The sequence below is a fragment of the Mus musculus genome, chromosome 8 (assembly GCF_000001635.26).
Source record: "Mus musculus strain C57BL/6J chromosome 8, GRCm38.p6 C57BL/6J".
NCBI classification, from domain to species: Eukaryota; Metazoa; Chordata; class Mammalia; order Rodentia; family Muridae; genus Mus; species Mus musculus.
The window spans coordinates 125,155,198-125,181,394 of NC_000074.6; the positions used below are offsets into that span (position 1 = coordinate 125,155,198).

General features: G+C 47.7%; 1 protein-coding gene across 6 annotated transcripts in view; it reads left to right on the top strand.

Annotated features, from left to right (window-relative positions):
* The window catches only part of Disc1 (disrupted in schizophrenia 1), a 216,377-nt gene that overhangs the window by 106,431 nt on the left and 83,749 nt on the right, over positions 1 to 26,197 (top strand). For 5 of the 6 annotated variants that reach the window (XR_003947282.1, XR_001778440.2, XM_011248388.3 and 2 more), the window contains exon 9: positions 9,796 to 9,984. The exons of the other annotated variant lie outside the window; for it this stretch is intronic. Coding sequence is in view for 3 of the 5 variants with exons in the window: in XM_011248388.3 (XP_011246690.1) it covers positions 9,796 to 9,984 (189 nt within the window). In the remaining 2 variants the exon portion in view is untranslated. The remainder of the gene's footprint in view (positions 1 to 9,795; positions 9,985 to 26,197) is intronic. 6 annotated transcript variants of the gene reach the window in all.

The following is a 26,197-nucleotide window of genomic DNA, read 5'->3' on the forward strand; positions in this document are numbered from 1 at the left end:
TCAAGGCCTGGTCTATGCTGAGAATTCTATGCCTGCCTGATCGAATTAAAGAGATGGAGAAGGGAGTCCATGGGAGAGCCATTGCCTAGCATGTACAAGGCCCCAGGCTTAAGCTCATGGCCACACACTCACACACACACACACACTCACATACATAAACATACACACATATATACACACACACACACACAAACACATATATACACACACATACACCATGCATCACACACACACATATATACACAGACAAATTCACATATACACATATAAACACACACACACACTGTACATCATACACATATACATATACAAACACACTCACATATACACACATATACACAAATACACACCATACATACCACACATACACATATACACACACAAAACCTCACATTCTCACACAATAAACATACACATATATATATACACACACAAACACACACATGTACACACACATACATATATACAAACTTACTCATACTCTCACACACATAAACATACACACATATATACACATACATACACAAACACACTCACATATAAGCACACATATACACACATACACAGTCACATACACACAACACCACACATATCATATACACACACATATACACACACTCACATACACACACACCACATATATCATACATACACATACACACAGCATTCATACTCGCACACGCACACACACACACACACACACACACACACACACACACAAATAACACACACACAATGTGGCAGTTATGTTGCCAGAGTTCTCAGGCTCACAGCCTGGGAGCTGGTGGCTCTAACAAGCCAGGCTCAGCCACCAGCTCCAATAGGCCAATTAAGCAGACAGGTAGCACTGAAATGCAGAGGGAGGACATTACTCAATGTGACCACACTGGGAAAAGGAATCAAGGTGCACAGTGACCCCTACTTCATCTTCAGAGCCCTGGCAGGAGGCTTAGGTTAAAATAGAGGGCAGCATGCTTCCATGAAGGAACACTGTCCTTGGAAGGGACCCATGGACACCCTGCCGACACAGTTTGCTCTCGAGAGGCTGTGCCTTGCATGTGAGTTGTAGGACTTTAGGAAGTGGACCTGTTGCTCCATGGGCTTGATTCCAGCAATGGTGTAAGCTGTGTGTGTGGTGGGAGCCCAATGTGGTGACTATGTGCCAGATGCTCTTTTTAGAAGTTGGTTATGGGGCTATGGTTATAAGTTATGGTTATGGTATCTGTTATGATATATATAGTTATATGTCAGTTGGTGGAGTGATTTCTGAGTTCTTTGCCAAGAACCCATGTAAAGAAGCTCAAGGGAGGTTCCTGCACTCATAACCCTGCACAGGGAGGGGAGAGACAGGTAGAGGCCTGGCTTCAGTGTCCAGTCAGATTCACTTAGCTACTTAGCTCAGAGCAGTGAGAGACCTTGTCTTAAAAAACAAGGTGGGCAACAGCGGAGGGCTGACTGGGTCAGGTTGACCTCCAACCCCAATAATGACATGTCCACACAGTCTCATGCCCTTGCACAGATGGATGTAAACACACACACACACACACACACACACACACACACACACACACCCCTGAGAAAATTGGCCTTAGAACATGGCAGTGTCTCAGCTCACACCCTTTGCCTGTCAGTGGTTCTTAATGGATAGGTTTCTGCCCAGGCAAGGTAGTTTGAGAACATAGCATACAGGGTCTTGCTGTCACTTGGATGCTGTTTTCAAACATCTCCCCTCGAATTTGCTGTTGGATTTGATGTTCACAGTAGTGGTGTCAGGCAGGTGTGGGAGTAACTAAGAACCCAGGGGAGTAGAGGAGGATCAAGCCCATGAGTTCTTAAAATCAGCAGACCAGTGGCTGGAGTCCAGACTCCCCCTGCGTGATGGATGGGTCTTTAGCCCAGTTATGTAAATGGCAGCCTTGAAGAGATCTCTGAGATTTATAAGCTGGATGAATGCACAGCCCATCAGCCTTAGAGGAATTGGAATTTAACGGGAAGGTGTAATAATTACACGTGTGGGTTTTCAGTGGTGTTTTAAGGAGGGGCGCGGTGCCTGGCAGCTTCTGTTCCTCACATCGTTAAACACTAATGCTGCCACTAACGAGCCGCTCGGTCCCCGACGCAGCCAAGCGTGGCATTTACAACCCTAGAACATGGTGGGTGAGCATGTGGCCTGCCTCGTAACTGCCTCTCGAGCTACTTAGTTGGAGTTATGGCCTCACTTGCAGAGAGAGGGGGGGGGGGGAGATGGAATGCAGTTCTGCCTCTGAGTTAGGGTTTCGCCTTTCTCGGCCCATTCGTCTTCCCCTGAGAACAGGTGGACAGGCTTCTCTTCATGGAGCCCAAGGGAAGAGGAGAGTACGACTCACGAGGCAGAATCCCCTCACCCTGTCATCTGTCTTCTGTCTTGAGAAGCCCAGGGCAGTCTTTACAATTTCTAGAAAAAGATATTTTATGTCTGTGTGTCTGCGTGTGGGTGTGCGCAGCCAAGTGAGAAGACAGACAGACAGACGCACATGCCTTAAGATGGCTCCTTGGCTACTTGAGGAAACCGGGAGGCTGTGTTGGATGGGCTCTGTTTCAAGCTCCTCCCTCCTGTCCAGAGTCTGACCTATGACATCATGGCCTGCTGATGTCCTAGAAGCTCTTGTTTGACCCCTTCCAGTCTGTGCCATCTGGCCATTGCCCTAGTGTCTGGGAAAAGCCGGCTTGGGCAGTCCTAGTTTTTCTTTTTAAAACTCTCTCTCTCTCTCTCTCTCTCTCTCTCTCTCTCTCTCTCTCTCTCTGTGTGTGTGTGTGTGTGTGTGTGTGTGTGTGTGTATACACGTGCTTCTGTACGCGTGCGTCTGTCTGTCTGTGCCTGTGCACATGAGTATGGGTTTCCAAAGAAGCCAGGGGTGTCATGTCCCCTGAAGCTAGAGTCACCTGTAGCCTCATGCCATCTGGTGTGGATGCTGGGAGTTGAACTCAGGTCTTTGTAAGAAGAGCCTGCGTTCTTAGCGGCTGAGGCTTCTGCCCAAGCCCGCAGCCGAGGATCTTTCAAGCGAAGGATCAAGTTCAGCATAGCTTTAGGGTGAGAAACAAGGTCGAGGCGCTTCACGTCCCCCGTGTGCGTCCTTAGTTGAGGGATGTCTGTGGTTTGATGAGAAGAGAGGAAGGAAGTACACTTCCTTGCCCCTCCCGTGGGCTCTTGGACTGGAGTGGTCACTCTCTGAGTTGAGGTCCTTCAGGAAGACCCCCAGGCAGTTATCACTGCACACCATTCCTGGATGATCAAGAAGACTGAGGAGTGGTCAATACCGTGTTTCAGAGATGCCAAAGAGAATGGGAGAGCCAGCCCCGGGTCAACACACACTGAGAAATGCGGCGGTGAGACTGGGTAACCTCTTTATTTCAAATGTATTCCTACTTCGTTTTGTCACTTTAAGACCAGTCTCACTCAGTAGCCCAGGCTACCCTAGAACTTACCATTCTCCTAACTTAACCAAGGTTGCAGGCTGGTGACGTCACGCCTCTCCCAGATAAATTCTTTCCACTGTCGTCTTAGCAAACCTATGAAGGTCTCCTCTATCCAGCCGCCTCACTGAAGAGCAGGCAGCTCGGCAGAGCCTGTGGATCACTCTACCCTGCCTCCTCACACACAACCCCCAAGGAAAGGCTGGAGACAGCTCACCTGTGAGACTCCTTCAGGGTTGGCACTGACTTCCCGAGTCTTTGTCAGCAAAGCCTACCTAGGGTTATGCAAAGTGAGTCTTGTCTCTGAGCTTGGCTGTGAGGTCGAATGTGTGCAAAATAATATCGAGGCAGGGTAGCAGTTTGTGATGGCTCCAGCTGTGATATTATCTGCCCCTGAGAGGAGTCACCCAAGTTCTCTCTCTGTTAAATATTCATTTCTCGAAACACACATGTCTCCAAGTGCTTGGATCTAGGAAAGGTCTGGGTTTAGTGAATGGCGTCTGTGGTATTCCTCATCTTAATGGTCACTCCTCAGAGGGCTGGGACACTGCCAGGTTCCCTCTTGTGTTGCCTTCATGGGATCAGAGAACATGGGTTTCATCAACAGAATGGTGTACACCGAGTGTTCATCGTGTGCCCATGGCCGGTGACGATCTGCAGCATTTGTCAGTCTGAAATCAGCCTCTTTCAAGGCTGTAAGCAGCACAGTATTTAAGGGGAGGGGTTTTCGATAGAAGCTTGGGCTGCAAACCTGCCCCGTGGCTTATTCCTGTGTGACCTTCTGCAAGATATGGAATTCTCTAGATTTCAGCTGTGAAGTCAGGATAACAATGCGTATTTCAGTGAACATAAGCACCGTGTGTTACACACCACGGAGAAAGAAACGTTACTGTCAGCTGAACAATGAGGCTGTGCCTTCCGCTCAGAGTCCTCATTGTGCGCACTGAAAGAGTTCGTTCCTTCACACACATTTCAGCTTGAAGAGGATCACATGCCGCTCCTTTGAAAGGAGAATACATCGGCTAAAGTTTTACCCAGATGCCTTCATCTTCATCTTCAAAGGCTTCCGAGGCATCTGTGGATGTCAAGCTCCGAGGTGGGGTGGATGTTTCCACTCAGCTTCCATCCTCCAAGTCGGGGGAGCTGTGGGCTGCAACGTTTTCCTTCAGTCGATGACTTCTGTAGGGTTTTCTACTAGGCTGGTGCCATGCTTCAAGTTCGTTTGTTTGTGTGTTTGTGGTGTGTGTTGGTGTGTATGCACATGTTCCTGTGTGTGCATGTGGGCGCTGGAGATCAATCTCAGATGTTGCTCAGAAGCCTTCCATATTATTGTTGTTATTATTATTATCTATTTATTTACTTTGGAGGCAAGCTCTTTCAGTAGGTCCTATTGCCCCACAGCTGGGCAAGCCTGACCAGCCAGGCTCAGGGATTCTCCTGACTCTATCTCTGCAGTGCTGGGATAACAAAGGCTCCACCATACCCAGCCTTCACCTCGATGCTAGGGCTTGAATTCAGCTCCTCATGCTTGTCCCGCAAATGCTTTTCCTGGCTGAGCCATCCCCCAGCCTCTGAACTGACTGCCGTGGGCCTTTCTGCCAGGCTGATCACCAAGCTTCGTGTTCGTATCCTGTGACAATTTCACATGTGCAGTTTATTTTGCTTCGTGCATTCCCTGTCTCTCCCTTCCACTCTGTCTTGACCCTTCTCAACAAGTCTGCCCCACTTTCATGTCTTTCTTTTTTATAACCGGCCCACTGAGTTTAATTAGAGTTGCTGGCAAGATCTGGGGCTACTGGTGTATCAGTGACTTAACCAGTGGTGGCTCGCTTGTAAAAATGGCTTCCCTTCTCCAGCATCAGTTAACTTCTACTGGCTTCTCAGCTGGGGGTAGCTCCTGGGCTTCCCCACTGTCCGTGCTAGAATGCAGACTGGCTGGATCTAGGATGGGTCTTATGCAGGCAGCTACAGGTGCTATGGGTTCCTGAGCTCACAGACATATCATGTCGGAAGACAGCATTTCGCAGCCCCTCCTGCTCCTCATGCCCTTTCTGCCTTCACTTCCCCCGAGGTCCTTGAGTCTCTGGGTGGTGGTGATAGAGATGACCGGTTCCACATGCATCGAGTTTTAATGCAAGTTCTTTCCCAATCTCACGGAAGCCTGAAGTCAACTGGCCTTGCGGTGGGTTGAGCCTTGGAACATCAGGTGTGGCCGGTGACCACACTCAGCCACAGAGAACAACCTCACCTTCTTCTGGATGCTGGCTGACAGATGACACCTTTATCTCAGAGGTGTTGCTGTCACAAGCTGAAGCATCCCCGAGGGGACGGTGCAGGGACTAAGCTTCCCTCCAAGCAGACAATGGGAAGAAGAGAAGCTGGTCCCGTTCTCTTTCTTCTTAGGGAAGCTTTTCTATTAGGGTCTATCAGATGTACATAATAATGTAGCATTATGACATGTTCATACATGAATACCATGCATTTGATCACACTCATCCCCCGGGTCCTCTCATGTCCACATCCGTGCTGATCAACCTCTTTCCAAAGAAACACCTGCTATTTTCATTTCTGTTATCCCATCATCATCATCACCTCCACTACCACCACCACCACCATCACCATCACCATCATTTCCAGTATATGTGTGTGTGTTGCCTACATGTATGTTTGTGAACCGCATGTGTGCCTGTAGAGGCACAAAGAGAGTGTCCAATCCCCTGGAACTGGAGTTACAAATGGCTGTGAGCCACCATGTGGGTGCTGGGACTTGAACCTTGGTCCTCTGTAAGAACAGAAAGGGCTTATCCATTGAGCAGTGTTTCCAGTGCCTGCCCTCCCTCCCTCCCTCCCTCCCTCCCTCCCTCCCTCCCTCCCTCCCTCCCTCCCTCCCTCCCTCCCTCCCTCCCTTCCTCCCTCCCTCCCTTGGTGAACCAGTCAGTGAGTTTCCCTAGGATTGCTCTCTGAGGCTGGAGTAAGGTCACTAGGAGCTGCCAAATGTAAGTGCTTGGGATGATGTCTTCAGTCCTCTGGGGACACCCCTAAATGGAGACTTGTGGGACCAAGTGTGGAGTGGGTTTAACTTTAGTACAAGCTGGCCGAAGTGTTCTCTGTGGGGTTCACCGCTTTGCGTTTCGAGGGTTCAGGGAGTTGTACCTGCTTGCCAGCCTTGGTTCAGCCTCAGTTTAGCTGCTTGGTGCCATTTGAATGGGTTGATGTGCCTCTGCCACTTCTGGGCTTTTGTTTACACTCCCAGTGACTGATATTGTCTAACACATTTTCAAATGTGTGTCGTCCATCTGCATACGGCCCTTTGTAAAAGGCCTGGGAGCCTTTGTTCCTGTTTAATGCTGTTATTTCTGTTAATTGTTGAGTTGTAAAATTGTATCCTTTGTCAGTTGTCTGTAGGAGATGATCTGTCCCAGCTTGATTTTTCTTCCCTCTCCCCCTCCCCTCTCTAATCTGTCTCCCTCCTCCTCTCTCCCTTCCCCTCCCCCTTGATTCCCCTTCCCCTCTCCCCTCTTCACACTCTCCCCCTCTCCCCTCCCTCTGCCCCTCTCCTCTCTCCCTTCCCCTCCCCCTTGATTCCCCTTCCCCTCTCCCCTCTTCACACTCTCCCCCTCTCCCCTCCCTCTGCCCCTCTCCTCTCTCCCTTCCCCTCCCCCTTCATTCCCCTTCCCCTCTCCCCTCTTCACACTCTCCCCCTCTCCCCCTCTCCCCTCCCTCTGCCCCTCTCCTCTCTCCCTTCCCCTTCCCCTTCATTCCCCTTCCCCTCTCCCCTCTTCAGCCTCTCACCCTCTCCCCTCCCTCTGTCCCTCTCCTCTCCTCTCTCCCATCTCTCTCCTCTTCTCTCCTCCCTCCCCTCATCCCTTTCTCCCTTCCCCTCTCTCCCTCCCCCTTACCTACCCTTCCCCTTTATTCTCATTTTGTCTTTTTAAAATTTCTTTACTTTTGACAATCTTATGTAGTCTAGGTTGACTGAAAACTTGCTGTGTAGACAAAACTGGCCTTGAACTCCTGATCTTCCTGCCTCTAGCTTCCAAGAGCTGGGATTGCAGGTGCCTGGTGTCCAGCTTCTCTGCCTATCCTCTTTTGATGAGCAGAAAGAAGCTTGTCACCGGATGAAGCTCATTCATCAGGGGTTTTCTTTGATTGTCCTGCTCTGTCTTCCGCAGGGCTCAGCCTGTTCCAGAGCCAGTTCACTTTGCTTCCTTATCCTGCTTGTAGCTTCCTAGTTCTAACTTTGTATCAGCCCTGAGGTGATTTGTGTGTGGTCCAAAGTGTAGCTCAGGCTTCCCACTGTGCCTTCATAGATAACCAGTTGCTTTGGCAACCTCCCTTGCCCATTGCTTTGCACTCCGTTAGCTCTTGGAGGACATGCCCACTTTCTGGACTTCTGTTGCAGTCCATTGGCCAGCATGCCTATCTGCTTTCAGATGACTCTGTCTTGATTTATGGAAGCAATTGCTGGGGGGTCTTAAATGCAGACTGTTTGACGGCTCTGGCTTGTCTAGGTTTTCACATTTTCTTTTACATTTTTAGGATGTGCCCATTCACTTCTACCGAAAGACCTCATAAAATTTTGATAGGAATTGTATTAAATCTATGCATCAATCTGGAACAAATTGAAACCCTAGGAGTACCAGGTTTTCCAGTGGACATTTATAGTTTATCTCCACAATTATTTAAGCCTTATTTCCTCTCAGTGTGTTTTCGAAAACAGTTTCCAGTTCTGCCTAAGGTCCTTTAAACTCACCCCTACATACTTTTTAGTCCTAAGATATGTTGTAAACTATATTTCAGAGAAATTGTCTCATCGTGGCCTGCTGCTGCTGTTTAGACACACGACCGATTCTCATACCTGACCTCGCTACTCTTTGCTCTAGGTATATTTTATTCAGGGTTTTATGGCTTTTCTTTCTTACACCCCCAGCCACCTGTGGTTCCCGAGGCCACCTGCAATTCAGGTGTTATTACGATCGTATTTCACAACACGTTTATGCCAAACTTGCTCATTTATTCTCCTGTTGTTTTAGTTAGAGTCTCTGTAGCTGAGATAAGAACACTGGCCAAAAGTGACTCAGGGAGGAAAGGTCACAGACCATTACTGAAGGGAGTCAGTCACAGCAGGAGCTCCAGCAGGAACATGGAGGCAGGAATCGAAGCAGGGACCACAGAGGAATACTGCTCACTGCCTTGCTTTCAGGGCCTTGCTGTGTTATTGGCCCGGTACGACAGACCTGTCCAGGCATGGCACCACCAGGAGTGAGCTGGGTCGTCCTACATCAATTAACAAAGAACAAAATTCCTGAAGGCGTACCTACAGGCTGATCTGATGGAGTTAATGTCTCAATTGAGGTCCCCCCTTCTCAGCTATGTTAGGATTAGCCATCAAGCGCTGGAGGGATGGCTCAGCGGTTAAGAGCACTTCTGAAGGTCTGGAGTTCAAATTCCAACAACCACATGGTGACTCACAACCACCCGTCATGAGATATGACACCCACTTCTGGTGTGTCTGAAAACAGCTACAGTGTGCTTACATATAATAAATAAATCCTTGGGCCAGAGAGAGCGGGGCTAGAGTGAGCAGAGGTTCTGAGTTTAATTCCCAGCAACTACATGATGGCTCACAACCATCTGTACAGCTACAGTATACTCATATACTTAAAATAAATAAATAAATCTTTAAAAAAAGATTAGCTATCAAATATGTTTCAAATTTTGATAAGGGGGAGGGTTTAATTTATCTGCAGTCTAACTACCAGGCCAGTGCCTTTCCACCGTGCTTGCTGTGTCTGTCCTTGGACATTTGGGTATTGGGTGCAGTGATACCTGGGACTTTCTCTGGACATCTCTGTATTATTCTCAGAGGCATCCTTTCCAGGTGTACCCAACCTCTTGGTGATGCAGCAGGATACCGTTGTCTCCAGTGTTCACACACGAGAATCTCACAATTCATTTACAGAAAATACCAGCATGTTTGGGGAGGCACCGAAGAGACTCTCCCGCCCCACCGGAGGTGGTCTGATAGGCGAGGGCTGCTGAGGGAGGGAGAGTCATTCTCCTCTGGGGACATGGCTGCTGGCAGGTTGCTCATGGCCTGATGGATGGCCTCCACACCCATGCACATACGGACGGCACTAATCAGGGGTTATTAATAATAAAAAGACATGAAGTTGGGAGGAAGACACGGTGTAGGTACTAGAGGGAGGTCCACAGATATCGCGGTGGACACATAGCGATCAATACGCATTATATAAATGCATGGAACTTTCAAAGAATGCAAATATTATTAAAAAGCTCACACACGAAACCTTCCCTCCTCTCTCCCCCACTGTGTTGCAGGAAGCTGCTTCTCCACAGCCAAGGAGCTCACGGAGGAGATTTGGGCCTTGTCGTCAGAGCGGGAAGGGCTAGAGATGTTCCTGGGCAGGCTGTTGGCACTCAGCTCCAGGAACAGCAGAAGGCTGGGCATCGTCAAAGAGGATCACCTCAGGTGCAGGCAGGACCTGGCACTCCAGGACGCCGCCCACAGTGAGTAGCCCCCAGCCAAAGCCTCAGGGCAATGTAGTGCTGATATTATTGGATCCTGTGGCTAGATCACCTTGCTGTGACAGTGGCAGAGAGCACCCAGACAGTTCATGGGGGACATTGTTGGCATGAGCCTTGGGTAACGGGGTAGGGTCACCTGTTAGCTTTTACTTTGCCTTTCTCTGACTTTTTCTGCTCTGCATTTGTTGGTTCATGCCATGGGCTGTGTAGCTTGCACCCCCGGGCACACATCCTGAGCTAGAGGTTTTCCCTTGGTTCAGTCTTCCAGGATGCAGGCCACAGGCCGACAACGGGGGACTGAGAAGGGACCAGGGGGTGACTCTTCTGTCGGGGTGTCCTCTGAGGGTTGATTCTTTCCTCAGGAGAAGGACACGGGTGACATTGGCACTGGCCTACAGAAGGGCCAAAATGCTATTTGCCCTGTGTTCCACTTAACAGACACCACCTGCATATTCCACACATCCACGTCAGGGAAGACCAGTGTTCAAAGTCCAAACAAGGAACCACACCTCCAGCTGTCAGGGCTAGGCCTGCCACTCTGGGAGGAGCAGCCCAGGTTTTAGAGTTCTCCTGAACGGTGTGAGCTGTTGTTCCCTCCCTGTTTGAATCAGATGGCCAGTGATCATGGTTTCTCTTGCTAATGAAGCCCCATCTGGCTCAACAGCTCAGAGCCTAGCATTATTTCCCTTAACTCTTTAAATTTTCCTTATGAAGTATTTAATTTTTTATTTTAAGTTATGTATGGGGGTGGGGTTGTGCATGTTAGTGTAGTACCTGAGGAAGCCAGAAGAGGGTGCCAGATGACCCTGGAGCCGGTGATACAATTACCATGTGGGAGTTAGAAACAGGACTCATGGTTCTCTGTAAGAGCAGCTCCAGTTTTAACCACAGAGCCCCACTCACTCCCGGGCCCCTCCTCCCTCTTTTAGTATAAAATAGAGTTTGTTTGGGGGCATGGGGAGGGGGGGTGAGCAGGGAATAGAGGCTGAGAAAGAGGAGAAAGAGGGGACAGAGGACAGGGACACAGGGTGGGGTGGGATAGGGAGGAGAATTAGGGGCTGGCCAGGGACACTTGGAGAGCGGGACGAGGGGGAAGGGAAGAGAGGGAGAAAGAGATCAGAGAGAGCAAAGGGAGTCAGAGAGAGGAAAGGGTCAGAGAGTCTCTCTCTTTTTTGCGTGTTATTTTTGCGTTGGTCACGCAGAGGTCAGAGGGCAACCTTCAGGAGTCACTTCTCAGTCCACCTTTACTCGGCTCACGGAGCTTGCATGGGTTTCTGCCCACTGAACTACCTTCTCTTTCTCTTTAAGTTTTTCAAGACAGGGTTTCTCTGTAGCCCTGGCTGTCCTGGAATTCACTCTGTAGACCAAGCTGGCCTTGAACTCAGAGATCTGCCTGCCTCTGCCTCCCAAGTGCTGGGATTAAAGGCATGGGCCACCACTGCCCAGCCATCCCTCTCTCTCTTACAGGCCAAATCTTTTATTTATTCATTTGTTTGTTTTGCCACATGCAGCCCAAGGCTGTGTGTGGAGCACGCACAGTGAGGGGGGAGCTCCAGGGTCCCAGGCCCTGCAGGCTGGCTCATTTCGTCATGACTGACCGGAGCACGGTAGAGCTCCAGCAGACTTTTGTAGTCGATTTTTTTTAAGTCTTATGAATAAGAAAAACCAAAATGTTTCACAGTGTAAGCACTCAGTTTTTACACAAAACGGGGGAATGGATTCTATGGAAGAATCAAGGAGATGTAAACAGATTTGAGCAAATCTAACCCAACGATGTTTTCATTTGAATGGTGCGTGAGCCCTTAAAGCCATTAATATCTTTATATAAAAAAAAAGCGCTGTGCAGTATTTGTGAATCTCATCATTGTTACTTCACTAAATACTTTCAAGATGATGAATAAAACATAAACAAGCGGAACGGGAGATTGTTACAGGAGACGACTGAACTGCAGATGGCTCGCGCTGGGGAATCTTTGTGCTCCGTTCATGATAGTATTATGCTGGGTCAGCCACCCTCTCCCTGTGGGTTTGCTCGCCTGTGTCTGAGGCTGAGGAGGTGTGGCTTTAGATCACTCAAATGAACCATCCAAGAGTTGGTAAGAAGAAATAAAAAATGTATTTCAGGGACCAGGGGATAGTTTAATGGGGAAGAGCAAGCATTCTTGCAGAGGACCCATGCTTGCTCCTCAGTTCTCATGGAGTGACACCCCCTTCTGACCTCTACAGGTAATGCACTCACATGTACATGCATACAGAGGCATATGTGCATCCACGTAATTAAAACTAAAAGAAAACAAATTCCTGTGTGAATTAAAGCTTCCACGGATTGGAATGTAATAAAACCGAGTCATAGTCTGGGTTCAGCTGCTTTTGGATCTTGGGAAACAGCAACTCAGAAGGAACGCTGTGTCCAAGGTCAAATGTAGCTCAAGCGAGCAGGAAAGGCAGGTCTGGGTCTGCGTGGGCACAGTGCTCCATAATCTTTTCAGTCTTAAGCCAAATACCTGTTTCTTAGGTTTTAAAATGGAAAAACGAAAACAAAAAGACCAACAATCATGTGAGCGATTTGGGGGAGAGGGTTATACACACCCTGAATGCAGTGCCCCCAGAAGCTAGAAGAGGGCATTGGATCCCCTGGGACTGAAGTTCCAGGCACTGTGAGCCACCAGGTATGGGTACTGAGAACAGAACTCAGGCCTTTTGTAAAAGCAGTACATGTATTTGATTGCTGAACCATCTATGCAGCCTATAGATAAAATATCTTAAGGGGAAACTAGGAAACGAGCAACATCTGAGTTTAGGTTTGCACGCCCACGTGAGTGGGGGTCAGGGTCAGAGGTCAACCTTGGTTGCCGTTTCTCAGGCACCCTCAACTTTGTTTTAAGATCTTCCCTAACCTGGGATTTACCTATTTGGTTAGACTGGTTGACCAGAAGCCTCGGGGATCCTTCTGTCTCTGCCTCCACTGGGATTACAAGTGTCTCATCTCACCCGGCTTCTTATGTGGGCTCTGGGGATTGAACTCGGGCCCTTGTGCTTACCACTAAGCTATATCTGTACCCCAATATAAAACATTTTTAAAATGTGATTTCTAACAGTGGCTGGAGAAAGCCGTGTCGGGATGGACAAGCAGCTCTTAGGCTCAGGGATGTGAGCCCTCTTGTTCTTCCTAGCTTCTTTATTAGGTGACGTCAGATCCTGCCAGGACATTGCTGTCCATTCACCGCTCCCTCTAGGGTTCTGCATGTGACTTCCTATTATCATTGTTGTTCTGAACTTGACCTTGGTACATGAGGACAGTCAGCTGCAAAGGTAACAGGAGCTGCCCTTACCCTGGACAGCTGAGTACCTCTTGAAGTTCTAGGATTCTCTTTCTGTAGAAGAAGGAAACCTTTTCTTGTTTAAGGACCAATTAGCAGTATTGTTCATACGAAGGGCTCTTACTGGTAGGAAGCAACATTGACAGTCACCAGAGATGGACCAGCCTGTCTCACTGAGGAGATGTCCTTGTGCCTTCTGTCCCTGGCTAGCTTGTACATTCACTGAGAGCTGAAATGCTGCCTGAGTCTTATTGGGGTATCCCAGGATCCAGCATGGTGGCCTTGGGCCACCAGCCCGTGTTCATTTTGGGGGGCAGGAGAGTGATGTAAAGTGTTTTTTCTTCCTTGGTTTGGACTGTGGGTACAGACCTCAGATCTCCTTGAGAATGGTGACAAGGGGGACTTTCCTGAAGATGATAGAGTGATCCCCTTTGGATAGTTATTGGTTTGCTTTGTCTTTGAGGCAAGGTCTCCTGTAGTTAAGGCTGGTCTTGAACCCCATGTATAGTTGAGGGTGATCTTGAATTCCTGATCTTTCTGCATCCACCTCCTTAGGGATCATATTAGGGTCCTGCAGTTCCTAATACCTAGTTTGTGCTGTACTAGAATTGACCATTGGGTTTTGTGTACAGTGGACAAACACTCTGCCAGCTGAGCCGCCTCAGCCCTGAGTTGGATGTTCAGACTGGGGTGATGGGAAAGGCGCAGAAACACAACAGTCTCAAGGGCAAAGGGCAACACTCATGGCTGCTGCCTTTAACTCCATAGGCTTCTGTTATGGTGACACTCCTGTGAGGAGGAGAGGAGAAAAGACTTTAGTTTGGAGACTTCAAGTCACACACTTGAATTCTGAGGAATGCTTAGTAGAATGGAGCAAAATGAAAAAGTGGCCTCCGTGCCCCTGAACCAGCAGCCTTTATTTAATGTGCATTGAATTTTTTTTAAAACTGAGGTAGAAAAAAAAAATCAGTAACCAATTTTAGGTTTTGTTTTGTTTTCTAGAAAAAAAAAAAAAGAACCTTAAGATTTATACAGCTGTTTCTCCATCTCCTGTGTATGACTTGATAATCTGTATTGTACTTTATTAACACTGTTGATTTCATACTAGAACTCAGATATAAAGGAACCAATGTGGAGGGAAGCGATTTCATCACAGAGTAATCAGGCTAGAATTTAAATAGGACATCATTAGCATGGTAATGCGTTTCTCTAGTTCAGCAGGCTGCCTGAGTAGATCTGGGTTTACAGCTGGTGAGCCTTCAGGGCTCCCTGTTGGGAATCAAGCCATTTCCAGGGAGAAGGCCAAAGGGTAGGATTTCATATTTCTGGGAAATATGAACTAAATGGAGATCTTGTCCATATGGACATCTGATCAACCCCAAACCATCAGTAGACAACAGTCAAGTCACTGCTCGTATGTCATCCCTCCTGATTTCCATGTCCACAGTCCTTGAAAGGGGTTACTTAAGCAGGAATCTGTGAACCAACAGCCCAGGGATCACAGAGCTAGACAGCAGGGAGCCAGGAACACAGAGGAGCCAGAGACCATGGAGCCAGGAATACAAAAGCAAGTAAGGATAGAAAGGTGAGGACTCTCAAAGCCTACAGAGTCAAAATGAGGCAAGACTGAAAGTAATTGAGATGATCAAAGTCTGTATGATGGTCAGTCTTCATTTTCAAGTCACTGAGTCAGCTTCCAGCCTCCACATCCTATGACTCCGTGTTTCTTACTGCCACGTTCCCTAATTGCATGTTCCCTGGCTCCATGTCCCCATGCTCTGCATTCCCTGGTTCTGTGTACCCTCACTTCATATTTTCTGCTTCCGTGCTCATCAGTTACCCCCATGGGAATGCATGATGGTTTAGGTGTATGCCACACCAAACTTCAGTGCACAGCTCTGTGACAGCCACTTCATTTTAAGGAGGACCTCAGCTCTGTGCTGTAGGGTATCCCTTATGCATCTGCTAGATTTTCAGTTTGGCCGATTGCTCTTGACAACCACATTTCAGATGGCCTGGGCTTGGGGAACCTGCAGAGGTACGTGGTCCCATTCACACACACACACACACACACACACACACACACACACACACACACACACTGCTGAGAAGGTTCTAGTGGAAGTTTCTCAGAGAACAGCTCACTGCTGAGTTTGGGTTGAGTTAGTATGTGCAGGAATTGTAGCAAAGGTTACTATGTATTGGATGTGCAAGAACTGTACCAAAAGTTACTATGTATAGGAACAGTAGTAATGGTTACTAGGTATAGGAACTGTAGCAAAGGTAACTATGTATGTATGGGATGCTTGGGGGGGGGGGGACTATAGCAAAGGTTACTATGTATAAGAACTATAGCAAAGGTTACTATGTATAGGAACTGTAGCAAAGGTTACTATGTATAGGAACTGTAGCAAAGGTTACTATGTATAGGAACTGTAGCAATGGTCACTATGTATAGGAACTGTAGCAATGGTTACTATGCATAGGAACTGTAGCAATGGTTACTATGTATAGGAACTGTAGCAAAGGTTACTATGTATAGGAACTGTAGCAAAGGTTACTATGTATAGGAACTGTAGCAATGGTCACTATGCATAGGAACTGTAGCAGTGGTTACTATGCATAGGAACTGTAGCAAAGGTTGCTATGTATAGGAACTGTAGCAATGGTTACTATGTATAGGAACTGTAGAAAAGGTTGCTACGTATAGGAACTGTAGCAAAGGTTACTATGTATAGGAACTGTAGCAATGGTTACTATGCATAGGAACTGTAGCAAAGGTTACTATGCATAGGAACTGTAGCAATGGTTACTATGCATAGGAACTGTAGCAAAGGTTGCTATGCATAGGAACTGTAGCAATGGTTACTATGTATAGGAACTGTAGCAATGGTTACTATGTATAGTAACTGTAGCAATGGTTACTATGCATAGTAACTGTAGCAATGGTTACTATGTATAGGAATTGTAGCAGTGGTTACTATGTATAGGAACTGTAGCAAAGGTTACTATGTATAGGAACTGTAGCAAAGGTTACTATGTATAGGAACTGTAGCAAAGGTTACTATGTATAGGAACTGTAGCAAAGGTTACTATGTATAGGAACTGTAGCAAGCACTACAGATCTTGCCACAGTCCTTGGTGGCTGTTGACTCAAAATTCCTTTTCCCAACTCTGAGATTAATGTGTCCCTGGTTTCAGGGTCAATGATGTCAGTCAGCCAAATAGTTTCAGAATTGTGTTTCATATTTACAACACGATTTGGAAATAGTTGTCACTCTGATGGTTTTTAGAATCTAGATGGAGCAGCCCTGTTCTGTGAGTGGTAGTGTCTCGTTCAACTTCTCCAAAGTTTCAAAGTGACCTCCCCACAGACCTCATCCTCCATTACTGCATTCTCATTCTCCATTCACTCACTGCATTCCCAGTTTGTATTTCTTGGGTCTCCTGCTTATGCACAGAGGAGTTAGATCTAGTGTGGATTTCACTGTTCTTAGAGAAGGAATGGTTTCTGATATGTTGGCATCCCTTTTTGGTAGTGTTTCCTCTTTCACCATCCCCCACAAGAAGCAGGCATTTTGCTAGTGCTGTATACATGTAATTACTACATCCCTGGACCACTAATGCTGCCGGCTCTGGTGGGAGGGCTGTTTCATGCATGGGGAAACTGAGGCAAGGTTTTATCCTGTGGCCTCACAGAGAGGCCTGAGAGTTCCTTGCTTCTAAGGTTTCACCTTGACAAGGGGTTTGTTCTGTTTGATTAGATCCCTAATATGAGGGCGTATCCCTCAATCTCACTATCACACCTGAATACAGGCAGGATGATGTGGAAGCCCAGTGATGGCCCGAAGCCCATGGAAGAGCCTGGCATGTGATGAGTAGGTTGCACAGGAAACTGCTGAAGTTAGACCTTAATGAACCAACTCACTTCTTCACTCAGCTCGAGATACAGCTTTTCTCATGCTTACTGTGTCACTGAAGCCCAGGGGAGGAGAGACGTGTGCATCTCCTGCCTGGCAAAAGGCTGCTCTTGCTTTTCCCAGTGTCATCTCCCATTCTCTTCACTAGAACCACTAAAGCAACACTATGTGGCCATGGGGGTGTTTTCCTTCCAATACTGTGGGGCGATCTCCTGGTCTGCTGGCAAATGTAGCCCTGGGAGCTGAAGGAAGGGTGCTCCAGAAAATGGTAGATGGATATTCTCCATGTCTTTGAAGGACAGGACAGTGAAACTGTCATGGGCTTTTCCATGGGCAACATAGGTTTTCAGTGGCTTCCCACCTGTGCCCAGAACAAAGGGTATTCAGTGTGCAGTTGAAGAGCCCTTCCCAGTCTCTGTGAACACAGGCAGGAGATGCTGCTGGACCATGCTGTAGGAAGATTTCCTCTTCCCATTTTTTCTCTCTTCAGCCATCACCTCCTCTGTGGCTTCATCACCTCCGCTGTGGCTCCATCACCTCCTCTGTGGCGCTGTCACCTCTTCATGGTTCTTCCCTCCTTGTCTGGAGTATTTTGCACCCTTACCTCCCATTGCCCACTCTGTGCATCCTTCCAGCTCCGTCCTGGTCACTTCTCCATTACCAATACTGCACTACATCCGCCGTGGCACCTTTCACTGCCCCCAGGAGTCTGTGCAGGACCAACCGTGCCCATGCCCCCTGTCTTCCCTGCCTACATTTGCAGTTCATGTCTTCCTGGTTTCTGGCCTGATTCTGGAAGGGCAATCATTACTCCTGCATTAATGCTCCATGACTATTCATTCTGTTCTGCCATGTTTAATGGGATACTTAATGGCATCCATGAAGAAGCCCACAAGACTATAAATAACACTCTCTTTGGTAGTAAAAGGGTTTTATACAATATAAAATTTAGAGCATATTTTTTTTTCATCAAGCGCTCTGGCATTAATATTCATAGTGAGCCCCAAAGTAGAAGCTATTCTATCTTAGCATAATGAGTTTACGGTACATTTCAAAGTCAGTTGCAATTGTGCTCTCTGCCATGACAATCACAAAGGTTCTCTTGTCTTTTCAGGCTCGATTATAGCTGTAAACCAGCTTGTATCTGTCACCATGAAATGTACTAGGGCATCTGTGCACAAATAAAAGGGGGAGACAGACTTAAACCCCCAGAGTATAGTTGTTCAGAATGACCAAACCTGAACATGGCTTGGATGGTACATGGGCAAAGAAACTGCTAAACTAAATTCTTCTGTCTTTTTATTGATTAGATTGTTTGAGGCCCATAAAGTTAGATATAATGAGGTCCCTAGACATTGGATAGAGAAATTTAACATTAAGACACCCGTAGATTTCTGGCCTCTCTCTATTTTTCCGTGTCACTTAGAAAAACAGTTATCTCCTATTTTGACATGAGGAAATGTATTGTTTTTAATTCCCCATGGGGAGCTTTGATGTGAGGATGGGGAGGAGACGGTTTTGGAAAAGTTGATTCACTTTTGGAGCCTGTAGAGATGCGGAGGGGCTGACATCGGGGTGGTGGGCTTACACGAGGCGCTTCTAGAGGGCACATTTCTCTCCTAAGCAGGTACCTTCCAGGAGATGAAAGAGGCCAGTGGGGGTGTGCATGTGCGGGCACAGCAGCCCATGTAGGGAAGCCTGGGTCTCAGTCTGATTTGGCAATGCATGTGATTGCCATGCTGAGTCTCAGTAGCCGAGTTCCCCTCCGCAATGCCTACTTTTCCCATTGCTGTTACTGAATGTCTGATAAGAAAATACTGAAGGCTATCCTGGCGAGGTGACGTTCCAGGTCTCCTGAGACTTATTACCCACAGCAACAGTTAGTCCAACAACTTGTTCCAGTGTCCCAGCCTTCAGCATCCTTTACTTCTGCTCCTGCCTGGGAAAAAGACTGCCTTTCTTACAACAAAAACAGTCCCGCTGGCCCTCCGCCCCGGACCTTTGGCATTCTGGATGAGTTCTGTTCTCTCTTCTGGCCAAGTGTAACTCGTGTACAATAAATCCTCTTGCTGTCAGCTGAAGAAAAAAAAATAAGAAAAAAGAAAATACTGAAGGGCTTTTGGAAGATGGCAACGACATCCAGGCCCAGTCTGCCAGTCTCCAGGAAATAAACTGGACAAAGTCAAATAACAGCTATCGGAAGAGGTGGGCAATGCCCGATTATCAGTAGCTTACACAGCAGAGTTAGGGAGCTTCCATCACAAAGCAGGAGCGAGCCATCCTGGTCCCTAGTCCATCCTGGGCGTGTTCTGTGAGAGAGGGAGTAAAGGGGACAGCTTTTCTGCCTCTGAGAATTTGCAAAAGGAGACTACTGTATTGGAATTGTTTCAAATATAGTTAAACGGGGGGGGGGGGGAGTTCTTCTATTTAAAGGGAACACAGAGGGGCAGTGGATAACCTTAGACTTGTCTGATATGCTTTCCTTCTGGAATGACCTGAGACTTGGGCTCTTGGCTCTCCACGTGTCAGCCTTCAAAAACACAGGACCCACAGATAGCCCAGTGCTTCAGGGTTGGGTTTTTTGAGGCCACCACTGTCACCTCGTGTCTCAGACACCCTCTCAGGGAAACTGGCTTTGGCAGCACATGGAGGTCAGAGCCAGGGCAGCACTGTTTGCCAGGAATGTATGTCTGACGGGATCTGCAGCCCCTGACTTCTAGAGAGGCCCCACAACCCACAGGACCAGCACCCACCCAGCCTCCATGAGCAGTGCCTCACCCCCAGTCCCTTCTCCACATCAGTGACTGTCGCTGTAAATGTCCTCACTTGTCAGTGACATTGGATTACAAGAGTCTTGGAGACTCTTTTTAATCAGTCTTTTTCCAAGGCAATCTGAGGCCCCCAGGAATCCATCTGCAGATGGGTTCTCATCTGCCTCAGATTTACTGCAGTGCTCTGGGGCTACGAGTCACTTCTCAGTGGTGTGTCCCCATCAACATGGAACACAAAGGTGACCATGGCCATACCCACCATTTTGTGTCATTGTGACCAAAGAGAAAGTAAACATAAGGGGAAAGGATTTATTTGATTCATGATTTTGGAAGGTTCTGTATAACTTTAAAATTTTCAAATCTTATTTTTGGTTGTGAGCCTAGCCTTTAACGGCTGAGCCATCTCTCCAGCCCATCAAATCTTATTTTTAATGATGGTTCTTAAAACACTTTAACCTCTCTTGTAGCCCACCACCCACCAGTAGTAGTAGGAAAGAAATTATACAGGGGAAGTAGACCTGTTTAGAAATGATTCTTTGGAGCAAATCCCATCTGCATTGTCAAGAAGTCCACAGTTCAGTTCACAGGTCAGCAGTGGCAGCTCGATCCACTCACAAACACTTCTTAGATACGCCAGCAGTCCAGTTGAGTGGACTCAGGACAGCAAACAGGAATCAGCAGTGGTGGCATGACCTAGCAGAGACAGCCAGGCCTCAGCCTCAGCTCCAGTCGGCAGGAGGGACCAAGGCCAAGAGGAACACCAGGAAAAGTTCTCGGCTGTGCCTCTCTCAGTGAAGTGAAGACCAGAGAAGACTTGAGACCAACAAATGTTGCACAGCTAGCTCTATAAGCAAGCCAAGCTCAGCCTCTGTCACTGGCCATCGAGTCCTTTTTAAACTCCCTCCAAATATCACATGTCCTCCACGGGTCTTGCCTCAGTGCTCAGCACGTGAGTCTGTCTCAGCTGACATCACTCTGCCCGTCAGCTCAAGTCCTCGGAAGCAGCAAGAAACTTCAGCACACCAACAGAAGGTTTTTTTGTTTGCTTGTTTGTTTGTTTGGTGTGTTTCTCTCTATGGAGTTCTGACAAATGCAGCTCAACTACACTTTGTAAGGAGGACCAATACATGTGTGTCATTAGCCAAGAATCCTTCATCACGTGTCCTTTCACGTGCTTGCTTTAGTAGAACATTCTTTTTCTTGTGTCTGCTTCAGGGAAGCATCCCTTCATGTGTTTGCCCCAGCAGAACACCATCCGACAGTTACCAGTCATGGTTGGGAGGGGGAGGCAGAGAGCAGAGCAGCTCACAGGATGGCTGCCTCGAATCACGAGGGGACATAGAAAGTGGGTGGGGAACCAAAGTACCTAAGGACACACTCCAGAGATCCACTCCCACCATTACAAAGGCTGAAAGCAAAAGTCTAGGATATTATTTTTGGAGCCAATTGGAGTAGAGGAACCTGAGACCTTTGATGGGAGAGAGGACAAGGGGGGAGCTTGTCCTCCGAGCTCAAGGTCAACCCAGGACATTTCACAGGGAGGATTTTACAGGAGTAAAAACCAGTGGTTTGGACACTTCCCAGCTAGAACATGATAGGATGTGACCCCCAAAGCTCAATAGACAAATATTCCAAATGATCTTTTCTTTTCTCTCTTCCTTTCTCCTTCAGGGTATTGAACTTAGGTCATTTGTCTTAAACATCTTTATCTTCATCACCAGGAGATTGTTTGATGGGGGTGTGTCCTGGGGAATGACACTTGTTTTTCCCTTCCTCATCGGATTCATCCGCAAATGGAGATGAGGCTCCAATTTGTGGCTCAATTTGAAAGATGAAAAATTTAGACCTGTCTGTCCTCACTGAACGTTTTTCGCGTGTGCGTTCAGTAAAGATTCCGGATGCTATGTCAGCTCTTAGTTTGCTGAAATGTCCCAACCAAATCACCCTAGTACCGTGTGAATCCGGATTTGAAACTGTCATTAGTGGGTGAGGACTCTGCCTCGTGGGCTGCCTGCTCCCATGGTGCTCTGCTCTCTGCACCCCTCCCATGGTGCTCTGGTCTCTGGCTGCCCCGCCCCCATGGTGCTCTGCTCTGTAGTTGCCCCACCCCCATGGTGCTCTGCTCTCTGGCTTTTGCATTCAAAGCTTTGTTTGTGGCTTGGCTCCATACTTGCTGAGGCTTCAGGGAATATAGACTCGCACAAATATTTATCAAGCTGAGTGACCAACTGTGGGATGGGAGATGAACTGCTCCATGTATATGGAAATCTCTGAGCTCTGGGCTGGATTGTGTGTTCATCTGACCCAGAACATTGAAACCAGATAGCCCTATGATGTGCAGAATAAGGCAGGGCAGGAACTCCCTGCGGTGGAGAAGAGGAGAGGAACACCAGAGTGACTCACTCTCTCTTTCACCCACCCTGCATCTCTGTGTTGCTGGAATGTCAATCATGATGCGGTGGGATGACCACTATTTGAAATCTACAGTTGTCAATCTTGCGTTGCATTTACTAAGATGCTCTTCTGGCTCCAGCAGCCCAGCAGAGTATACTGAGTTCATGCTGTCCCACATCCCTGCTCAAGATCATGCTTGAAGGTTGGAAACCTGAGAAACCCATAAGTCTTTGCTGCAGTGGCTGGAGAATGGGGACTTTCCTCTCATATTCTTGGGTTTTGTGTCAGACTTCCCATCTCCCTGACAAATACCTGAGAGAAACAAGTTCAAAGGGCGAGAGTTTATTTTGGCTTAGGGTTTCAGAAACGTCAGACTGCGCACAATCTGGTTCCTTTGTCTCTGGGCCTGTGGGGAGGCAAAATATTGTGGTGGAAGGATATGAAGCATAGGGGTCCACATTGTGTATCTGGGAAGCAGAGAAAATGAGCAGGAGCCAGAGCCACACCCCCTAGTGACGGACTTCCTCCACAGGCCCTGCCTTCCACACTCCTGCACAGCCCCTCCATCTGCCAAGCATCTATTTAGATTTCCAAACCGTGGGTGGATTAAACCACCGAGTTCTCATGCTCTGGAAAGGCCCTCATAGCCAGGGTGCAGTGTACTAACCGCTCTAGGCATCTCTCTACATGATGGCGTTGACAATAAGATTAAATAAGACAGAGGGTCGGAGACTCCTGTGTCTCCATGGGTGAGGAACAAACTTCAAGCACATCCTTGCCTTCAAAATGAAAGCAGAGCCCCTGACACCAAATCCATCTGTCCCGGCACATTCCCACTTTTAATTTGTTTTAAAATTCTTGCATTTGATTTCCTAGACTTCTGTCATTTATGGAACTCAAAGCTATGTGGACAGCTACCACCATCTGGGTACCATGATGGACGGGTTTTGTCTGAGTATCACTGGCACGTCATTTGCTGCTGGATCTTGCTTTCCTTACAGCGGAGGTATGGCCTGTGGTGGATATCCCATGAGCACCTACGAGTTGTTTGGGTGATGCTGAGAATTTAAATAATGTAGGTGGTAAATGAGCTGCTTTTCATCGCTACAACAAAATATTCGACTAGCTGGGAAGGAGAGGATGTCTTTTGTTCCCGGTTTCAGAGGGTTCAGCCCACGTCAGCAGACACCATTGCTTCTGTGCCTGTGCACCGTGGCATCACAGCAAAGGGGCACGGTGGAGCAGGACTGCTCACCCCATGGTGAATGGAACCAGAGACTGTTGCAAGCTCTGTCTTCTTTGCCAGTCCTTTATCCCCACGAGACCAGATGTGGCTGTGTGTGACTGTTGACAGTCCTCCTGGAAGGAGGGAGTAGGGAGAGTTATTGGACCTTGCCTGAGTATCTGACCTCTCCCAGGCCGAGTGTAGGGGTGATTCCTCACTGTTAGAAGTAGATGGGCCTGTGCGGCAGGTGGGTGAAAGGCTTTTGAGAAATGCTCTTGCTGGACTTTTCATAGTTCTGGGTCTCACAGCAGAAGTCTTCTGAAAGAGTCTGGCATCCCAGAGAATTTTCTAGTACTTGAAAAGAATTAAAGACTTTGACAGCCAAAGACACATTTGGCATGGCACCAGAGCAAGAGAAGACTGTGTCAGAGAAGAGGGACGCTTCCAGAAACTCTCCAAAGTTGAGCTGACAGGAGGGGGAAGGTCCTTCAGGAAGACTTTAAGAAAACAAAGGTTCAGTTTCTGTCTCTCATTGCTTCGTGCCGCTATAATTTTGCCCAACGAGGACACTGTACTCATTTAGACTTATCGCTGCTACATATCCCCACCCCTCTCATCCCTTGTCTGTGTTTCTTTGCTCTGAAGGAGGCTGTCTCCTACCTGCAATCCCTCGCTGCTTTGCTCTTTGACCTGGGTTCTGTCTTTCCAAACCAAGGCAGCTGCTTCTATCTGGAGCCAGGGGCGTCTACACCCAAGAGTCCAGCAGGCAATGCCTGACCACGTATCAGATGCTTCATGGGCCACACATCTGAAAAGAATTCCGAGCCGCATCCATTGCCTTTGCCTTTGAGTGAAATCGTTTCTAAAGAAAGTCTTCAGCTTAACTTTCTTCTCTTTCTACAAATGTTGCCATAGGCAAGCCCAAAGAACAGCGCCTTAGCAGGTCCTCCCTGCTCAAAGAACAGCTCCCCAGTAGGTCCTCTCTGGCTTCCTCAGAGCCTCCAGGGACCCAGCGAACATTTGGACAGACATGTTGCTTTTGGAAATATATCAGCCCAGTAGACAGATTTGCTAAGTCATGGCTGTAATAGTCTTAATGTGATTTGTGACATAGGATGGTGATGTTCCTGTCACTCACCAAAGCCCTTCCCCAACAGAAACGCTCTGAGTACTATATAAATATCATTTAGCCCGTGTCCCACATTAGTGGTCCATTGTGGGGAAACTGAGGCCTATGAGTGAGACACGCCCGTGCGCATACTGATGGTTGATTGCTAGCATGTGCCGGTTTCCCATCTGCAGTGGGCGTGTGGGTAGTGCATGATAGAGGTTGTCAGTCTACTTAGTGAGGGGTATATAAGACAAACAGCCACTTGATTAGTGGGTAGTAAAAGACAAATACATCATTAGTGATGAAAGAGTGTCCCGTCATCACAGTACGTACAAAGTTCATACCGAAGTCCCCTCGGGGTCTACAGGCTCATTGCCAAAAACCACCAGACTAATAAGAATTCCATTATGATTGACACGGTTTATAAAACTTTTTAATGAAAATATAGTTTCATGTCAAACTCAGATAAATTCGGACCCTGATTTTTAATAAGATGGTAGGGTCTCTTGCAGATCCTTTGGGGAGATTGAATCATAAAGCTGTCAGGAGGCAGATCGCTGTGTCTTTCCAGCGCTGGGGTCTTTGCCATTCCATCTGTTCTTTGTAATGAGTCTTTTGGTCCCCATCTTCAGAAGGGTAAGAGGACTAAGCAGCCAGACTCTGTCTGCTGCCCCGAGATGTAGTGTAGATGGCATGAGTCCTGCTGTCCTGCCCGGCAACTGTCTTGGGGGCAGCGGGTGAGAAGGCTTGAAATCAATGGCTCAGATGGGGGAGCAGGCGAGAACACAGTGAACTTAGTTATTAATTCTTGGGGAGCACCCTTTATATCCTCCACTGCATCCCACTGGTCCCAAGCAAGCATGTCTTCCAAGTGGCAGTTCCCGATTGGCTGTCATTGTCTGCATCACCAATCTTTAGGCTCTCAGACAGTCTTCAATTAGGTCCTCAGGCAGAAGTTGCCTCCATGGCTGCATGGCCAGATTAGAATGCTGAGTCCATGGGAGACATAAGAGGATCTTGAGTTCCAGGCTAGCGTGAGCTATATAATGAGACCCTGTATCAAAACTCTCTCTCTCTCTCTCTCTCTCTCTCTCTCTCTCTCTCTCTCTCTGTCTCATAGGGAGAGGTGCTGATACTAAACTCTGGTTCCCTAATTGATTCTTGACTTAGTTGATAAAGGAGGTCGGGAGCCAATTGCTGGGTGGAAGGGACAGGTCCTTCCTGGTCCCAGGAGGAAAAAGAGATGCAGGGAAAGAGAAGGCGGTTTCTGGCCAGGCTTTGGAAGGAGACGCACAAAAGAATCATGCAAGATCTTGGGGAAGGTAGAACCAGGTGGCTTCCACCACCAGCTCATAGCAAAGGAGGTTGAAGGAAGCTAGTCAATAAGTTTAGGGCAGGAGATTCTGTGCTCAGCAATTGTGTTAACAGGCAAATTCTAAAGTAATAAAGCTGTC